General features: G+C 41.7%; 1 protein-coding gene across 1 annotated transcript in view; it reads left to right on the top strand.

Moving 5' to 3' along the window:
• Window positions 1–20,421, top strand: part of slc2a13 (solute carrier family 2 member 13) — a 69,623-nt gene that overhangs the window by 29,654 nt on the left and 19,548 nt on the right. Inside the window, exon 4 of the mRNA XM_022749562.1 lies at window positions 12,509–12,617. Within this exon, the coding sequence (XP_022605283.1) occupies window positions 12,509–12,617 (109 nt within the window). The remainder of the gene's footprint in view (window positions 1–12,508; window positions 12,618–20,421) is intronic.

Below are 20,421 nucleotides of genomic sequence, written 5' to 3'. Positions count from 1 at the left end.
AGCTGAAGCTGGGACTCATCCAGAGATGCCTTATTCAATTAAAATATGCTCGTTGAATTGGTATGTTTTGGGTACAGAAGCTTCACTGAGCCCTGGCTGAAATTAACAAGCACAGTAATAGTTATGACTCAAATGTTCCATCTGTAGAGGTGGGTTTATTAGGTCAGTAAATTATTTTTTAGCAAAATGATTACCCAAATAGGTTTTAATGGGAAACAGGGAAATTAGAAATTCAGATTGATATAGGAAGCGGTGCCTATGTTTCCTGTTTCCCCCCGAGCCTCCCCCACTCCCTCTCTCTTATTTCTGTATGTGCGTGTGTGCGTATACTCCTATGGAAGACCCTTGCCATTTGCATTAGGGCAGGTATGCAGCTGGGGAGTCATGAATCTCAGTAACTCATTTAGATAGACTACCAGCAGACTTCAGAATAGCTCCAGAGGTTTTATTAGTGGCCAGAACGCAAACATGGAAATGGATAGGCGCGCGCGTGAGAGAGAGAGAGAGAGAGAGAGAGAGAGAGGTTTGTAAATGCAGCTTTTACAGCTGCATTCAAAGGAAAGGATGCACCATGATGCACAGAATGGTTCATTTTACGTGCTTTTATTTTACTTCAAGCATAAATGCATCATTGAACCTCCCCCCCCAACCTGGACTGATGCGGCAGATGTTTCTTTCATAACTGGTGCAATACAGGAGTCTGGATTTATTTTTAACCAGCCTGCTTCTAAAATCTTTAACCTGGCAGGATGGATGAGCAAGCAGCTTGTAGTTTGTGTGGTCTTTGTACACAAAAGCACGGTTTGTGAAGTAACCGCTGCTTCAGCCTCTTAATTTCCAGTTACTATCACTGGCTGTAGAAAAACAGAAGTCAATGGTCTCAGTCCAGAAGGGTTCATACATATTGCTCCGAGTTGGGAACACACATTTGCATTAATGAGGACGTGTGACTCCACCACTGCAGATATCAAAATGATGATCTTCAGAGTTACCTTGTGTTGTCGCAGTGACCCGATGTTTCTATCAGGGGGTTTTATCAAGAAAACTGATGATTAACAGCAAAAATCAGCGACTTCATTGACTCATCATCACACTGAAAAGTTAGTGTTGAAGCTGATTTCTAAACATAACTTTCACCTTTCTTGACTATATGATATATAACATATATTGTATTTATCATATAATCTGGAATAATACGCTTGTTATAAGAAGAAGAATAAGTGCTGATTCCTTGTTCCTTGTTTTCATCACAGCAGCGCAGTTTGATTCCCCACAGAATACAAATCTCTGTAAGATCTCGCCGTCTCTTCAACACACATTTGTTTCCTTGTTCCGCATTCGAATGTCCTCTCAAATAACTGAGCCAGCACTTCAGAGGTATGATAAGAAGTTTCAAAAGGAGTTTTTCATTCACCCTCTATCTCGCTGTTACAGCTTGTATCCTTTCCCTGAAATGAACTTTTCTGGTGGATCTACTCAAGTCTTAATATTATCTTCTTTTTATTATTTTTTTTATCCACATCTCTATCTATTTATCATTTTGTCTGTACCACAGATTGTTCCGAATATTTACTTTGCTTGAATGGATCAATCAGACATTGATTTGTTTACTTAATCGTCTTTTTGAGGCTTTGTTTTGAGCAAAGTTTTCTTGTTCGGTACGAGCCTGAACCCACTCCGTTTGCCTCAGACAAGAGGTGTGAGTGACTCATGCAGAGAGGAGAAAGAGATTTTTGACAAGATCAAAATGTGAGAACTTTCTTAAGTGCTTGCCACTAAACTCTTAACTTCCAAGTTTTTAGTTGTGTTTAAGGAGAGGGATCAACTTTTTCAAGGGTGACATTATTTTTTATAACCTGTAGTTGATGGATGAATGGCAGTTTAGAGAGGTTCCCTAAACTGCATCAGTGCAGTATCAGACATAATAAATAACAACATCTATAGATGCAGTCTGAATTATTTGAACTAAAACAGTGTATTAGGATGTCACAGCAATTAACACACCAGCAGGTTAAATATGGATGGTAGCCAGTCGACTGCTGTTTCCAATGACAACAGATCCTTTTCCCCCTGTGGTTTTCCTCTCACCTCTTCTTAACTCCCAGCATCTATGACAGCAGCTTGTCTCCTTCTCTTCCCTCTCTTCTCATTTTTTTCCTATATTTTTTTCCTTTCCTTTCCAGCACCCCCCCTTTCCTTTCCTTTCCCTCTTCTCCATCTCTGCTTTACCTTTTTTCATTCCTCATCTCCTTTTCTTCTCTCCTTTTTCCTTTCCTCTCTTTTCACTTCATTTCATTTCCTCCCCTATTCCCTTTACTTCTTTTTACTTCCTTTCCTTTCTTGTACTCTCCTCTCCTCTCCTCTCCTCTCCTCTCCTCTCCTCTCCCTAATGAAACACATTCGACCAGTATAAACTCACTCTGACCCTGGAGGAGAACTGGATCAGATTCCGATCACAAGCCACGTCACTTAGAAGACATGAAGGTCATCTCTGTACGTTTTGAAATGCAGATCATACTTTGCTCCGCTGCTGCTCGAAACGACTCTTACACCAATGAGTCTCTTAGAAACGCTGATGTCGCCAATCATTCTGCCTTTGTGAGTGATGTTTGCTATTACACAGATTGGTGTGTGGATTGAGCCCAACTGTCTGAGTTCACACCGCGTGCACCATCTGTTTAGCGATCGACTCTTGACTTGAGTGGAATGTGACTGAGCATTCATATCGTCCTTTGTACACCTGATTGTGAGGAAGTGTCAGTATTATCTTCCACCTATCCCTTCAATTATATTCAATTCAATTTTGTATTCATTCAATTTGCTTTATTTGCATAGAAGTTCAGTGCTGTGGCTCTCTGCAGGACAGCCAGGAAATGAAGAGAAATCTAGAGGGATGCCACTGGTTCAAGGTTTAGATAAGAAAAAAACAATAATGAACTTTTTTCACACCATACAGTAGTAATCAAAAAAAGTAATACTGCAAGTACTACAGCTGCAAATCATTACGTGTAGTGGGGTTAGTGAGGGTCCGGACCATCTAGGGCAGGGGTATTCAATTCAAATTCAAAAAAGGTCCAGTTAGACCAAATTTCCCCAAACAAAGGGTCCACTTTTCCAACATTTTTCCAGCTCTCATCTTGTCTGCCTCGACTTGCAATGGCTGAGTAGCATCACGTGACCAGTGCCGTAAAGACTAGAAAAGCCGCACCAGTTACAATAGAAACACTGAGTCAAGTTATATACGTTATACGTCCGGGTCTAGATCTGTGATAGACTGGTGACCTGTCCGGGGTGTACATGGAGAGTGAGTGTGTTATATACAGATAATATACACACCAGTATACTGGTTAAGATCAGGTTCTTGGAATATCTCAGTTGTGTGTTGTGAAATGTGTGTGTTTTGTGACAAATGAAGTAATGGTGGCATGGGGATAAGTGAAGAGTGCTGCCGCGCTCAAAATGTCTATCTGAACCCTTTTGTGCATAGAGAGGCCCCATTAGAGGTCATTGTTCCATTTGAAAGGGATAATTAGATTTTTTGAGAATTATTTTCTGTACATGTTCAGAGTTGAAAATGATTGTTGAACTGATTAGACAAGTTCAGTGGACTCAAAGTGCATGCAGACATTTGCCTGGGTAAAAGATGCTTTATGTAAGTTTTCTCTGCCGCCGAGCGTTGTTACTGACCGGGAGCAGGTGGTGATAATTGTCGCTTGACAAGAACTTACAATACGTCCTCTGATCAGCAGTGTCTTTCATCTTCTCATGCTGAACTGAGGACAGACTGGATGCTACTGTGACTCACTGTCGCAAAGTGGTATTGTGAGGCCACTGGGGCTAGCTGGTTAGCATGCTAACTACCGTAGAAGAAAAGAAGCGATGGAAATAGATGCAAAACAAGAGTTAACATTGTCGTTGCATTCCACCGCTGGACACAGCTGTTGGCGAGTAAAGGAATGAAGTTTGATACTGAACGCAGTGTTTCTTCTAGAGTGGTCAGTAAACAGCTGCTAAGACTTACTATGTAGCGATAGCATATATAGCACCTTTAAGTAGAAAAACTAAGGTTTCCCAAAAGTCAGACTGTCCTCTCACTCTCCCAGGCATTACCTGTCCTGAGCTGTGGCTTAAGAAACTGTGCAATAAAAGATTAATGGAATAGAGTATAGAATGATGGGTTTTAGCTTTGTGTTGCTGCCACTCCAAACTGTGTCGACAGCCTTCAGATTAACAGTGAATAGTATGCGGGTCATTGTGTTGCAGAATAAGCAGGGAGGAAAATCAACAGTGACAAATAGAGAACAAAAGAGCTTGTTTCTCCGAGCTCTCCACTCCTCTGTTCCCCTGTAGGTTTAAAGCAGCTTATTAATAATTGAGCAGGGAGAGTTTTGCAATGGCAGATCTATCATGATTCCCCCTCTGTGCCTGTCACCAGCCCTGCACAGATAGATGGATATTGAAGCAGCCTCTTTCACATGCCCTTACGGTACTTTTGTGTGTGTGTATGTGTGTGTGTATGTGGGGGGAGGGGGGGGGGGGATACATTGTTTCACCATTTAAAAATGTGATAATGAATATCTGCCGGCAGGAAAAAGTTGGCTCAGACTTTAGAAGAAAGAATCTCCACATGGCAGATAAAATAGGATGTGTGAAAAAAATGAGATACAGTATTTGAATGTGCAATGTGTGTGTATATTTAGTACGAATGCAGTTCTCAATAGTGTGTTTCCCATGTGTTGTGCAGCTATTATAGAGTACAGCAACAGAAATCAACTAAAACATGCAAAATATATAAACATTATAAAGCTTATGATGGTAACAATATGGTTACAATGATTACAATGATGGTGTCTGATGATAATGATCATTATCATGTGTCTGTGTGTGTGTGTGTGTGTGTGTGTGTGTGTGTCCAGAAAAATTGTCCATCTCTACTGTAGAATACTAAGATCTAAAATGTAAAAGTGTGTATCCATAGTTTATTCTGTGTGTGTGTGTGTGTGTATTTCTGCTTGTTCCCCTTAGGCAATCAAGGCCCTGTTTTCTCCCTCTCACACACACACACACACACACACACACACACACACACACACACACACACACACGCTATGTTTCTACTCTCATCCCTCAGGACTAACTACCCACCACTTTGGGGTCAAACTGGCAAAAGCAGCATCTGATTCTTGCGTAACATTTGTTTTAACACTACAGTTTACTCTCTGAGCTGTCATCTGGAGGCAGGAAGTGGCTTCTGTTCAGAAAATGAAAAAAAAAAAAAAAAGTTATATCCTTAAACTTTTGCTGTGTTACTTTTCATCTAGTGATGGACACCGTGTCTCCAGGGAAACTTGTCTGAGCGCTGAATAATAGAAATCTCAGCTGGAAAATCAGATGGAGTTTAAAAATGAATGTGCCTCTGTGTCGTGTCCTCCTCTCAACTTCAGGTGCCTCCGCTGGTTTGATCTGATTCATAACCAGGCTGCAACATCTCAACGTTTTTCAAACCAAAATGGGAAAAGTTACACTGTCTGGCTCAGTTTATTTCCATTTCTTTCTTCCTTTGTGTATCTCTGTCCAGTGCCACCAGGCCACAGACACGACATGAGAGACTGACAGGAAAACCTGAAAGGCCGACTCCCGCGCTCTATTGATTGATTTCTCGGATGTTATTAGTTTCAAACCGGGGAGATGTTGGTTTTGTTGACGCTCACACTGAGACTGAATCTTTCAGAAACACTGTCAGCTTCTGCTGTAACAGCAGCTCCGCATGACACAAAGTTTTTCTCTGTCTGCTACTCCAGTGTACTGTAGCTGAAACATAAGGTGTTGTATTTTTTCAGTGTTAAAGAAATACATGCTTGTGATAAGAATTTGGAGGGAGAGCCACATTTGGAGTAATTGAACATCTAAAATTATAGGGGCCGACTGATTAGAAAACTTTTGACATCAGAGAGCTGCCAGCTTTGCCACGCCACATTAGTTTCATCCAAGTACATGGAGCATGTCCAGGCTTTCTTTAGTTTTTGGAGTCAATCGTGGGAATAAGCAGGTCACATAGAAATGTCGCAGCCGAGGGACTGAATATTCTACTGGAAAAAACCAAGTAACAAAGTAATTTTAGAGCGATCAGAGGTGAGTGAATGAAGGAGAGTTGAGGGATGAAGAAGCAGATGGCTGTGATCAGAGATGAAGCTGTGCTGATGAAGGTTCTGATCAAGAGAAAAGGTTTGGCTGACATTTAATAGGCTTTTTCCAAACCTGCTACATCTGTCCAGTATTTGAAATGTTGGTGAATAGTTGCTTGAGTCTAATTATTAAATGAAAATTCTACTATCCTACCATAATGTTGAATTGGTATAAGCTGCATTGCCACTTCTGTGTATTATTCTATGTCAGTCCCTGTGTGAGAGTGACTCCATCCATCCATTCATCCATCCATCCATCCATCTATCCATCCACCCACCTGTCTGTCTTGTGTTCGGCTCCTGGCAACCACTGGCCCCTCAGCGCCCTTAGATAAACACAGCTGCTCCCCTGCACCTGCAGACAGGAGTCTGGGATACCGGCAAGATTTGATCAGCTCCACTTTAAAATGCTGCTTCTACTAACGCTACAGGTCCAGAGGTGATTCTCAATTATCCGGGCAGAGAACCAATCAAGATTCTTGCTTTCCATACGAAACATGAATATTTTTAGATTTTGAACATCTATTAGAAGAGGATACATCCACATCTCACATATAGTGTCTTCATAATAATATCCAAACAGCAGGCCGCACACGGCCAGAAGCACATGTCAGCTCCAGGTGACTTACTTACCTGCCTCTCTTACAAGTACTTGGCAGCATCTTCTTTGGCTGATTTGATTTGCTTCACCCTCTCGACTGTATCATGCCTACACTTGATGTTAAGGTGGTCCAGTGGATATTATGGGCTGCCAAAGAATCAAAGACGACAGACATAAAGGCTTCCTCAAGTGCTTCAGTGAAAAAAAACAGAAGACGAAGAGAAGAAAAAGAAGTCTTCTGTGTGTTTGAAAATCACACAGTATGTTGCTATAACCTCACTTTAGTTCATTAAACAGAATTTAGAAGACATCGAAATATTAACTGGCACAGAGTCTAAAGTCTGTAAAAATGATTTAAGTGGCCAATTTGAATATGGAGATGTTCTGCTAAGACTTTAATTATCCCAGTGCGCCCGTAATCATGTCCAACCAAGTAGAGCTTCCCGCCATATTTAATTAGTCTTGTTAAATTCTACCTGTTTTTGTTAATCAAACTCTTATTTCAGATGTAGTCACCAAATACCCACATAAATAATGATGATATTAATAATTCTGGCACCATGATTAAACTGAAAGTGTATCAAGTAGGATCATTGCTTTTTTTTTGTCTTGCAACAGAATTTACCCCCAATTTAGAAAATATTTAGATATTTTGAGAAACACATTCGTATTCACCTCGCAAGATGAGAAGAGCAAAAAGTAGCTTTGCAGCCGTTTTACACAGGCTTGTTGAAACATCTGTCCCTGAATTGGGACACAGCTATAGTGTAGCAACCAACCCACCCAATCCCCAACTTTAAAATTTTAAAATTCTGCTCCGTCACCTTTAGAAAGAGTTAGTAAGTATGTATTACTTTTTAAAATCTTTGGACAGAGCTAAACGTTTCCCGTCTTTATGCTAATCTAAGATAACTGCCTCCTGGCTGTAGCGTCTTAATTAGCATATGCACATTAGAGTGGTATTTGTCTTCTCATTTAACTCTTAGCAAGAAAATGTATAACATATTTCCTAAATGTCTAACTATTCTTTAACATGAGGGTATTTTTGCATTAAACATTTACCTGTAGCATCGCTTTAAAAGAGAGATTCAGCTCGCTTGGCTTTTTAGTCGTAACATTAACTTTTAGGAAACAGCCATTTCTTTGTCATTTAGTGAAACTGCAGAGGTGTTCCGCAGACAGCCTTTGCAGTGATAATCCTAATTTCTATTCTTTATTAGTGCTGACCTTCTGTTCTGATCTTGACTGTGTAGAGTGCGAGGTGTCACGATCCGGCTCTGATGAGGAAGCGGAGGAGATGTGAGAAAGGAGAGAAGAGGGGGAAGTATGTTGAAAGAAATAATTAGAGTGAAGGTGGCGGTTGAGGTAAGAGGGCTGCAGATTGCCTGCTCAGACTTCAGCCCTTGATTGCAGCCTACTCGGTTACATAAGTAAAGCCTGCTTCCAGCCACTTACTTCCCGAGGACGCGGTGATTGGATGGATAGAAGGTGCTGTTCCTCTCCATCTTAAAAAGCAGTGGCATTCCTCTTTCCAGACTGACTTCTATCTTCATAATTCCTCCTGTGCTTGCTTCCATCGACTGCCTCACTGGGCCTCTTTGTTTCCTTGATTGTCCAGCTGCTCTTCTCCTCTTGATACTACTGACCATATATTGATGCAAAGATAGAAATACACTGATTTACAAAAGATTTGCAAATCAATACAGTAATCAGTCAACATGAGTTCAGTGCACGGACGCCTGCCAGCGTTCCTAGAAAGCGAGCTGCCATCTGACTCTTTGTTCCTCTGCAGCTCCTTCCTCTCCAGCCTGTATATTTCATTAAGCCGACTGCGGCACGTGTTTGAAGCGTGAATAAAAAGAAACATCTGACAGGACTAACGGTGGGAAGTGGGCACTATAATTGGCCGTGGGGGTTGTCACGTTAAATTGGGGCTTTTCCCGTAAGCAGGTAGCTGAGGAAACGAGCTGATAGGAGATTCCTTCATAGAATATCAAAGAGGAAGAGAAGAAGAAGAAGAAGAGGGAGACAGGTCCTGGTTCTCATTAAAAACACATCTCAGTCTCCCCCTGCTCACTGTACAAACAAACCATATTATGGTCATAATGGCACAGGATCGATCACAGAGCTCATGTGAGTCTGTAGTGACCTTCGTGTGTGTGTGTGTGTGTGTGTGTGTGTGTGTGTGTGTGTGTGTGTGTGTCAGGCTGTCTACATTTAGGTTTGTGTGTTTCACTCTCAAAGAAACTGGTACATCATGACATTTTTCCTTGTATTATTCATGCATTTACCCATAATCTCTACACCTGAATGCATAATTTGTCGGATGAAGTTTTGTATTTAGTTGGTCGCAAGACAAGATATGTCTCGCATTTTGAACAAAATTGTGTTACCGTGGCACTGCAGGGCAAAATAAATGAAATAGACAAATAAATAAGGCAGATATTGTTGGAAAGCTTCAATATGGAATACTGATGTGCAATTACTGCAGTGCTATGAGACTTAATCACTGCGCTTGTGGCTTGCTGGTAGCTCGCCGACTTGTTTTTCATTGCCATCCTTCTTTTTCAATATCTCATCTGATTAAATTACAGTTAGGTTGCGTTCAGCTGAGGAAATTAGGCCGTGTCTTTGTGAGCTTGTGTGTGTGTGTGTGTGTGTTTTATGCATGTATGTGTCGCCGCACATATACCGAATGAGTGAGTGCCAACGTGCTTGTTTTTGTGTGGGGGGGAAAAGTAGTGTATGTATGTTTGTGTTAATGTGCTTGCATATGTGATGTATCATCGACCCTTCACTCAAACTGTTTGTCTTTGGTCTTATGTGATTCTGTGTGTGAAGAAGAGAGCTTCTGTTTGTATGATCGATTAATGTGAATGTGTGTTTGCCCGAGTAAATGTAGCTCGACTTCAGGTCTCAACTCTCTTGATAGTTGACTTGGGCCCATGAATCCTGATTTCCCTGTTGGCTAATCAGATAAGAGCCCCCTGCTCTGGTCTCTGGGGATCAACCAATCTCACTCCACCAGGTTAGAGCCATGGAAATGGCTCAGCCCATAAACGCATCACTTCCTCTTCACTGTCCGAGGTCAGAGCTCTGCTCCACATTAAACCTTGACTTTAGAAGCTGAATCTGAACGGCTCACAGGAGAAATACAGCAGCTCATTGAGAACACAATTCTGATAAAAAACTCCAAAGAACTTATCATTTTCAAAAATATAATATCAACAATATAAACAATATTTTTCCAAAAATATTTGTAACCAAACCAGGCTAAGGAATTAATTTTACTTAACCTGATGACATCACTATGACATCAGGGTTATTTTTCTTAATCATTAGAAAGCGACCTGAAGACGCTCTTTTCACAGGCTGAGTCATGCTCCTCAGTACAGATAAAGTTTGGCAATCAGCCAAGTGAGTATATTATTACTGTGCTGCTGACAGTGCTGAACTTTGACTTTCACAGGCTACTGACAAACAATACTCTTCTACTGGCATTTGGAGACTCTGAGGACAAGACCCACAGACAAAGCCGGCAAAATGAACTGCAACAAAAGCCAGGAGCAGAATGATACCATTGACTTTCAACAGTCAACATAATATTATACTGACAAAATATGAGGAAAAGAACGCATCAATTAAAAAAAAACCTAATCTAAACTAAGATGGGGTTTGATAGCATTTGAGATACAGCTCCAAATTCACATATTAAATTTTAATCTTTTAAGTAGAAGTTGTTTAGTGGGGAATGAAGAAGAAATGTACTGTTCTTATTTCACTCGGTGCAGTAACAAAACAAATTTCAACTGTCAAATGGTAATTTTAATTGTGATTTAGGTACCAATTACCAGATGAGCATGACACTGACACTAATAGAAACTAATTAACTATCAAACCTAAACCATGGACGCTCTGCTGTGCTGAAGGGTTGTCCTGACTGCTCCCACGATGCTCTGGGGCCGAGCTACAGCTGCAGAAGCTGTAGAAAATCGACACAGTGAAAATAATAATAATTCTGCATTATCATTCAGTGAATGTTATTTAAATAAACTGCTGAAGTTTTGTATGCACAATGCACTTAATGTTACCTGAGGGTGAACTCTTTGTTCGCGCTGCTACAGGTTACAGTATCTGACAGGTGATAGAATACAGTGTACCACCAGTGGCAGGCTTGTCTTTCTCAAGTTATCAGAAATGCCACAAGTTCTTTGTTGATAAATAGGTCTTGTCATTCATCCCGGTACACATACAAGGTGACAGCACTACTCCTGCTAAAACTTTGTTACACAAAACCGGATAATGCTAAACACGAACGATGCATCTCAACATGAGCCCTTAGAAAATGATTGCAGAGCCTGTGTATGTGCAGCAAATGTAGCTTGTGCTTATGTAGGACACTTCAAGAAAGAATGTCTTAAATCAAGGCTAAATGCAAGATTTTTAAAAATCTATAAAAGTCTTAAAGTTGTTTTTGATTGCGTCAGAGTGTGCTGTGCAAATTGCCTCTCTTTTCATCAAAAGGATGAAAGTTAAAAAGCCTCTTTCAGCATTTCAGAACTAAAAGGAATCAAAGATGAAAATGTGCCTCGAAGTCTGACAGGCGGCCATCAAAAGGAAGGCTGAAGTGTGTTTGTGTGTCAGCAGGGGCCCCCTTTTGCGGAGTCTGGTCTGCTCGTCAAACAGCTAAAGGAGGCGTCCACTGGTCCAGAGTCCTCCCACGCACAGCTGCTCCCAAATAACCAGCCTGTGTGTGTGTGTGTCATCTCATATTTGCGGGCTCATGCCATCCTCGTTTATGATATGTTTGCATGTTCTTGTGTGCCCTGGCATTACCTGTGTGCTTCTTTGTGTGTGTATTCAGGCTTGTTTGTCTGATCTCTCTGCACTCCGTGTGCTTCCCTCTTTATCCGACAGCTCCATGCCTGTCTCTCATCCTATTAAGATTTCTCCTCCCAGTGGAACCGCTCGTGTGTGTGTGTGTGTGTGTGTGTGTGTGTGTGTGTGTGTGTGTGTGAGATCACAGTCTGGCTCTGTAGCTGAGCCAAGTGGGACTCAGCAAGACCAAAGCCCGCGTCAAATACTTGTTTCATCCCAAACAGAGATATCCACAATCTGAAAAAGGAGGGGGAAAAAAAAAGCAGCTACTGTGTTATGCTGATCCTCAAGAGAGACGTTTTGTTTTTGCATTTTTCCAGCGCCACAGGGAGATCAGAGGTCAGAGTCAGCAACACAACAGATACCCTGGAGCTAACAAAGCATCAGCATCCTGTTAAAACTTCAGTGAGGCAGATGGTTGCTGTCACAGAGGATTGAACCTTCTGTGGGTCTTCCAGTATGAGCGCTCATTATGCTAACCTGATGCCCAAATCATTAATATATTATGAATACGGGGATTTATCAGCTAACAGACGTGACAAAACGAGTGTGTACTTTGGAAATATGAAAACATTTCTTGCCAAGACTTAGATTAGAAAATTGGTACGACTCTTGTGTCTGTGCGATAAATATTAATGTACAGCCGGTAGCTTGTTAGCTTTGCTGAGAGAAATCAGTTGTTATACTCATGCCGGCCTGACTTTTGTAGCAGTCGGGGTCTTGCTGTTCTTACGGTGGGTAGCTGATTTTGGAATTAAACTCTGTTAAAGCCAGTGCATGCTTCACAGTGAAGACCCGCTGAGGTTGAAATTAATTTCTGCCGTGCCTCTGCTTGTGCCTCCAGATGGCCCGGTGATCTGGCGGATGCTGACCTACCCCCCGACTCGGCGGGCCCTCCTGGTTGGCTGTGGTCTTCAAATGTTCCAGCAGCTTTCAGGAATCAACACCGTCATGTGAGTCAAACTGTCCGCTACAGTTTTACCTCAGTCGTCCAGTATATGTCCGAAATTATTCTCCAGGTTGGGCCGTGACAACAGACCATATAGAAATCTGTACAGAGTCTTCAATAGTCAGCGTGAAATAGTGTATAATGGTCCAAGGATAGTTAATATTTGTAGTTTTGAATTGTGCATAGTTGTCTGGGATTCAAGTCCATTCAGACAATTACAGTTTTAGTTGATGTCTAAAAATTACATTTTAGTCTGCTGCACCCAGAAGGCTGTGGTAACGATTTTGTGAAAGAATAACTAGAAAATAACTCATGCATATCCTGAGTAACAAAAGCAATTACAGTCTGCAATGATTTCCATAAATGTACCTCACATTCATTAATAAATCTTTCTCCTGCTTCATCGCCATCAATTCTATTTCATGTTGATTTCCTTCTTTTCTCCATAGACATGTCTTGAAAAAAAGTTATACAGTATCAGGTTTGTCATCTTTAAGTAAAATAATATTGTTTTATTGTGAAGTGAGAGCCTAAATTTAGTAATTATTAAAGTTCAACACATTTTTCCACTTTTATTCAGAACAAAGAAAACAAAGCAAAGTCTTTACAGCTACAGATACACTACTGGTCAGTGTAGTTGACTTAGTTAAAAACAACTTGATTGTTTCGTGACCTGTAGAAAATAAACAACTTTATTTGTCCATACTCTGCTCAGTCTTTAACAGGTAAGTTTTCTCTGCCACCGAACGTGGTTTCTTGCTTCAGCCATAGTTGCATATACAAGAGACTTGGTTATAATACGCCCACTGAGCAGCACTACATGTTCAGGGCAGATTGGCTAACTGGTTAGCATGCTAACTTCAGTAGAAGAAAAGACGTGATAGAGACATTAACATTGGTGTTGCTTTGCTTTCCACCACTGGACACAGCTCCTGGTGAGTAAGGCATTAAGTTTCATGCTGAACTCCCAGTGTTTCTTCTGGACTGGTAAGTAAACAGCTGTTAATGCTAATGTTGGCTATGTAGCAATAGCAAAACTTACAAATAGCTCCTTAAACTACAACACTGGTGAACACCCTCATTTCTGTGAAAGAGGTTGTTACTTCACATTTTTGTTCATATTGTTTGAGACAGTTTACACTGCTCTTCAGTCATATAACTTAAAAATGTGTCCTTTTGGTTTTTATCCTGGGCACTGTGCTGGGGAAGCTTTGAAAGCACAACTTTGCAAACTACCAATTTATACCGGAAGGAGTTGAACTACAGCAAAAATACACCAATCAGGTTTATTTTAACTAAAAAAGAAGTAGTTTAAACTACTTTGTAAAAAAAAAAAAAAAAATGTGATATGAAATTATAACAAAACATAATACAAAAAAGTTGCTTGGCAACAGAAAATACTCAGTTGAGTTTAAAACACGGCAGCTTGTTCACTGCACTTGTTGCCTATGGCCATGGAGATTCTTCCTCAGATTGTGATTCAGGAGGTTTATCCATGATGATGTTGTCGCTGTGTGAGCACTGAGCAACACCCACCCGTGGCTTTTGCACATTCACTACACAAAGGTCAAGTGTGTGGTGTGGACTGCCTGGACTGCCCTCACAGCGGTCAGGGCTGGTCAAATGGGGTTCAATTATAGTAGTAGTAGTAGCAGAAACAGTGGTGAAATGAAAATAAAAAATCATTCTTTTCCTTTTATGGCCCCGAATTGTTTGTATTCTCAGTAGTTAACAACACAAACAACTACCAACATCTTGAGCATCCATTACATTTTTCAATATTTATCTAATATAACATAATTCAACACATTTAATAAATATATAAAATATATTTTCCTGACTGAAATTGGGAGAAATGTGCCTGTGCCTGTTGAAGCTGTGTGCTCCATCATAGATCAAAGTGAAGAGCCTCTAGTGTTACTGGATCATGTTGCCATTGAAAAAGGAGTTTGTGTGTGTGTGTGTGCTTTTTTTTTTTTATCTCCTCCATTTTCAGGGTTAATCAAAACAATGATGATACATGACACTGAATCCGCGTGTCACCTGTCTTCCCATTGAACACAAGAAGGATCTAGACAGATGTATTCAGTTTAGCAGCACAGTATTAAATCACAAAACATTTCTTTCATCTTCCACAACACAGCGTACAGCAGGGAGCAGTAGCCTCATTGCATTACTGCCCACTTGCCTGTGAAGGGACGGGCCACCTTTCCTCTTTTATTCTTTTTATCTTTCCATCCGAGGAGATTGTGTCATCTGTCTCTGTCTCACCTCCCCTCTGAGATGAACTATATTACAGGCTCTGTAAACAATCTGTGGCTATGTGCTGTTGCTTAGCAACCCGGCGGAGGTGAGAGTAATAGGATAAGTGTGCGTGTGTGTGTGCGCGTGTTTTTGTGCGTGTCTGCATGCATGTGTGATTTCATTTGGCACTATGGACTTGGGCGACTGAGCATGTGCACCTGTGTGACAGACGTGCGCTCACGTGGGTGAGTGTGTGTATGCGAGACTAAAGGTATGGCCGTGTGGACATGTGCGTTTGTATCCTGAGAAATTCAGCTCTGGATCTGTCACAGATCTTGTTATCTGTCTCACTGTACGTCTGACTATTGACTGTCTGTCTCTCCTACTGTATATTCATCTTCATCTCCTGTAGCTGACAGTGTGAACAGCAGAGGGGACAAACTAAATCTGTCACAGCTCTGTCCCGATGCACCTCTCTGTCTCTCTGACTTGTGTACCTGCCAGTCTTCCAGTCTGTCTGTAAAGAGTATGGCTGCTAGTTCATCTGTGTCAGCAGTGACCCGTTTACACTGAGCATTAACACATCTTCGATCAAGATGGTGCCAAGATTATGTTATGTTTACACCTGGCATTAAAATGTGTCTCTGGTCTACAAATTGAAATCTGATTGCCCTTTCATTTGGAAAACTACCCACTGAGGCTTTCTTTGGTGATAAATACATCCTGCAGAAGTGACATTAGAGCCCTCACCCTGCTGACAATCAATTCTCTAACAACAATCTCCCAGTTTGAGTTGTTTGCTGTTTGTTTGGTGTGATCGGAAACGTTTTATCCAGCTCATGCAAATTCGACTACCAGTGTGATCCCATCGCAACATGGTCTGTAGTTTCACCCAATGTTCTCAAGTGGACAGGAATGATTGAGAGTGGGATACAGTGATCCGGGACTTGAGATGAATGTGGTCCAGCAACAACAGTTGTTAAAGACGCTGCCTACCTACACAGGTGTTTGTAGTTATTCTGGCTGATTAGCTCTCCCTCAGATTGAAGGTGAGCAGGTTAAGGTTAATGCAGAAGCTATTATACTAACAAATGGTGCTAGAAACAACAATAGATTTGGAAATTGTCCTGTCCTAACAGGTGCAACACAATGAACAGGAGAGTGAGAGGGAAATGTCATAGTAGTACAGACTTTACAAGCCCACACAGCGCTGAGTTATCTGAATTACAGAGTTCAAATATGAAATAAATATCAACTTTCAAGTGGTGATTACTCCTGGGAAACTTATCTCTCTGGAAGCTCCAATATACAGTGGATGCCTCGTGTCAGCCGCAGTCTGTCAATCAATGTAATGAAAGCAATGAAGATTCAGTGGATATAGTTTTATATTGTTAATGTGCTGTATTTTTAGCTCTCACAGGACAACTCAGGGAAGAATTATAAATGTCCTGAGTTGCCGTGTGACACGAAGACTCGCAAGTCGTAACCATGGGAATCCTTCCTATCTTTCCCATTCATCCAATATGACATGACTTCGGCTTGAGGAGATCTAGTCAGGGAAGATAAGTGAAAATCAAATGTGTAGTTTGACAATGGATGTTGGCATTAAGGACAAAACACATTGCTCAGTCTATCCAATAATCCAGGATATGTTAATTCCAGATCTAACTGATGTGAATAAGTTATTTCCAAACCATCATTTAGACAGAATATCTGTGGTTTTAATGCGAAGTGTCAGAATCTGAATAAAGATGCGGACAGCAGAGGCTAGGCAGGTACAATTGGAAGAGATTTTCCTCCCAGATGAGGGTATAATCAGTACAGGCTGATGGAAGTAGCAGAGACAGAAATCCACAAACAGCCAAGAATACAAGGAACAGCAAATCCTGTAGTACAACTCAGGCAACATTACAACTGAGCCAGGACACTAATGGGCAACAAGGTGCAGCTGTGGGAGGCAGACAGCAGGTCAGGGCTGACGAGGAAACGACCCACAGGTGTACAGAGCGGGAACTTTACTCTACATACTAATTAGGAACGGGTGTATCATTTGTTCAGTGTGAATAATGTGCTGTAAAACTATAAGAATATGAAATATTTAGAACAACATTTGGCTTGAACTGAGAAAATTAAACTGGCAGCGAGAGTCCAAAGTCAGTTTTAAGTTGAGCACTGGCTGATATTTTGCCATCTGACACATTATATCTTCCTCTTGATGTTCTGCGATTCCTTATATGGTGAGTAATAAAAAGCTAATGATTTTGGACACTGAGCGTCCCTGGTTAGGGGGGGAAGGGAGAGGCCTCGGCTGTTACCATGACAATGGTCCCCATTCACTGATGAACATAATGTAAAGATATAAAAAAAAAAAAAAAAAAGAATCTAGTCTTCAAAATTGATAGCTCAATTCTCTATGCTTGTCTGTCTTCTAGCATAACGTAGTGGACTTTCTCCATGAGGATTTATTCCATTCACGCCTGTGTTGTATCTTTTAGTCTTTATCAACACCTGTCTGTTTCTTTTTTTCCAGCACTGATGTCACTCATCCTGTGTGTGCGCCTCTTACCTCGGTATATTTTGCCAGCCTGTCTGTCTACTACCTGTCTTTTTGTTCCCATGCGGAGCTGCCAGGCCAGCCCTATTAGCCAGTGAGATATAAAAGGAGGTCTGGGGAGCCAGTAAATCAGCCAGGCTTAGAGACAAGCTCCACTCTCCCTGTCCCCAGCTGCTTTCCCTGATTAAAACCACCGGGCTGGCACAGAGAAAAGAAAGAAAAAGGGCAGTGAGAGAAGCTGGCAGACTGGCAAAGATATAAAAAATGCAAACCAAACTAGAGCGGCACATTTTGTCTGTCACTCTGCTCTAACAGTCCTTGACAGGAACGGATTGATGGAGTTCACGGATTTTTCTCTTTTTTTTTGAGTCAAATATGCTCAGATGGAGCCGTAGCGAGGCCGCGTTCCTCAGCAAGGGAACAAGGGCAAACGATCAGCTGAAGTTGTAATCGATCAGGCAGCTCAACCAATAAAACCTTGACGATCTAACAAACCGTTTTATTTAGTTAGTTAAGAGATTTGCCACAGATCTGCCTTGTCGGAGCTGACTCACACAGGGAGATCATTGCTGCCTCTGACAAGTATTTCTATAGATAAAATCCCAGTCTGTCAAATGCACTTACAGGTAATTGAGAGGATATGTCGTTTGCTCAGCCCGACATTATCATGTAGTTTAATCGATTGGAAATGTATTTTTTCAGTCAAAGGTTCACTACATGTTTTACTCTCCATCTTTCCCTGTGCGGAGGTCACATGTTTTTAATTGGGGCTCAGGTGGAAAGGAAAGGAAGAGGGGCTACGAAGGGGCTGGCGGACTGTCAGAGAGAGAAGATTGTGACAGAGAGTCTGTCAAATGGAGCAGTGGTGTGATGGAGCCGGGCCATTTTTACATGGGAGTGCTGTGAATCCGGTAGTCGCTCATCATACTGTATCCCACTGAGATCCTGTCTTTGTTCCGTTCACTTAACGCGGCTGATGTACAGCTCGGGAGACACACTTGCACTCTGCCGAATGGAAATTTCATCTCCGTTGAAGCAGATCGGGTTACTCTTCCAAAACGTATTCCTACATTCCACGTACGTGATGATCAGTGAGGCACAGAGGTTTTTCGAGGATGGCGCGGACTACTTCTCAACAAAGGTCACTGCTTGTTCAGTAGCTTACTTGCTCACACGTCCAGATCAGACACTTGGATGCCATTGTGTTTTCTCAGTGGCGGCAGTGTGCTGTCAAATCGCATTTACACAGACGACTTCAGATGAACCTCATCCAAACTCTGGGTTCAGTGGTGATATTCCCTTAAAACACACAACAGCTGGATACCGTGGTGAGGACCCACGGCCGCGGCCAACATCCAGTCTGAGATAGATTGGCTGAGCCCACAGACACCTGCACTACCCAAACTAATGTTTATCAAACACAAATAAAGAGCTGACGTGATTTTCTGTATATTAGTTGGGTCTATGCTTTCGCTCCTTTTTTGGCTTTCATCTCTTCTGATAGACTTCCCTTACCTTCATCCATTTTCTATGTGAGCTGGCATCTCCTGGCGGCGAACAGCGGCGTGCTGGTTGGCGGTGCGTCTTGAGCAGCCTGGGCGACAAAGTTGAAACCCAGGCAACTTTATCTAATAACACGTTAACTAATTAACTAATGAGCTACGATGCGGTTCGACATCAAACAATCGGAAATTTCTCTAGAAAACACAACTGTTCCCATCAAACATTTGCTCCCAAGCACAATGGAAGAGATTTTGGAAACTGCAGCGTCAGGTTTCCCCATCCTCTACAACGTGTCCCACGACTTAAATTAAAAAAAACAAAAAAACAACAATGCATGGACAAAGGTGTGTGACATTTTAGGTGTTCCAGATGAGTTGGTGAAGTGAAGTCTATAATATATACATTGGTGTAATTAGGAGGGATTTGCATGCTAACTAGCACCATAGCATGCAAATCAGCAATCCAAACAAACTTGCTCGCTATTTCATCTCCGTCATCTGTGTCTGAGCTGTCCATACTTCAACAGCGTCCTCGAGTCATTCCTTCTTCACTCTTGCGCTTTCGGCCAGAACATACGGTTCCAGTAGATTATTTAGGGAACTAAAAACATGCAGCCACACTGTAAAAAACATTCTCCAATGCTTATACTGTATAATGCTGATATGCATTGACATATAGAAGCATGTTTGGATTTTGTCAAGTCACGTCCTATAAAGTCATGCGCAGCTCTCAGTCATTCTCAATCAAAATTTTATCAAACATCGATCACATATTGCTGTGTGCTCAGCAGCCCAGTCTACATGGCAGCAATAGCAATCCATCTAATAGGAAATTTCTCAAAAAATCCATAGAGCGATGCCACAAGTATGGCTAAAAACAGTGCAATATGTAGCTAACTGGCCACCTACCAAGCAGCGTGGCTGCTTTATGCGATTATTGATGAAAAGCTGCAGGACCAGTCGGGCTTGTCCCCCGCAGCGCATCAGAGGATCTTTTGTAACGGCAGACATATGTTAAGTCGTGAAAAGTGCAGAATATGCCCCGTGACAGGTATGTGGGTACATGCACACAGTCACACACCTATCACTACTTTTTACAGCAGGTTGATTTGAACTCATATGTCAGACCCACTCTCTCTGGACTCTCTGGTTGTTATAGGAATAACCCCCCCAACCCCCCACCCCCCCAGCCTCACACACACTCAGGCCTGTCAGAGAAGCCCGTGTGATGAGAGATGTGTTTGTCAATAATACATCTCACAGGAACCAAAGAAGTGTCAGGTGCCGTGTCTGGACTGCTCGTCTTTCTGCCCGTATGAGTTGTGTCTGAGTGTCTGCCAACAGATAAAGCGATGGATGGGCGTATAGATCACGTAGATGGATAAATGGATGGATACATACACACTGCTGGGTTTTCTTTCAAAACTGTCTTTCCTCTTCTTTATCCACCTTTTTCCCCTCTCTTTTTTCTTTTTTTTTTTTTTTTTTTTTTCCAGCCAAAAACAAGA

The sequence above is a fragment of the Seriola dumerili genome, unplaced genomic scaffold, assembly GCF_002260705.1.
Source record: "Seriola dumerili isolate Sdu_G_001 unplaced genomic scaffold, Sdu_1.0 BDQW01000138.1, whole genome shotgun sequence".
Lineage (NCBI taxonomy): Eukaryota > Metazoa > Chordata > Actinopteri > Carangiformes > Carangidae > Seriola > Seriola dumerili.
The sequence above is the reverse complement of the archived record's forward strand: the minus strand, read 5'-3'. Positions and strand labels throughout refer to the sequence as shown.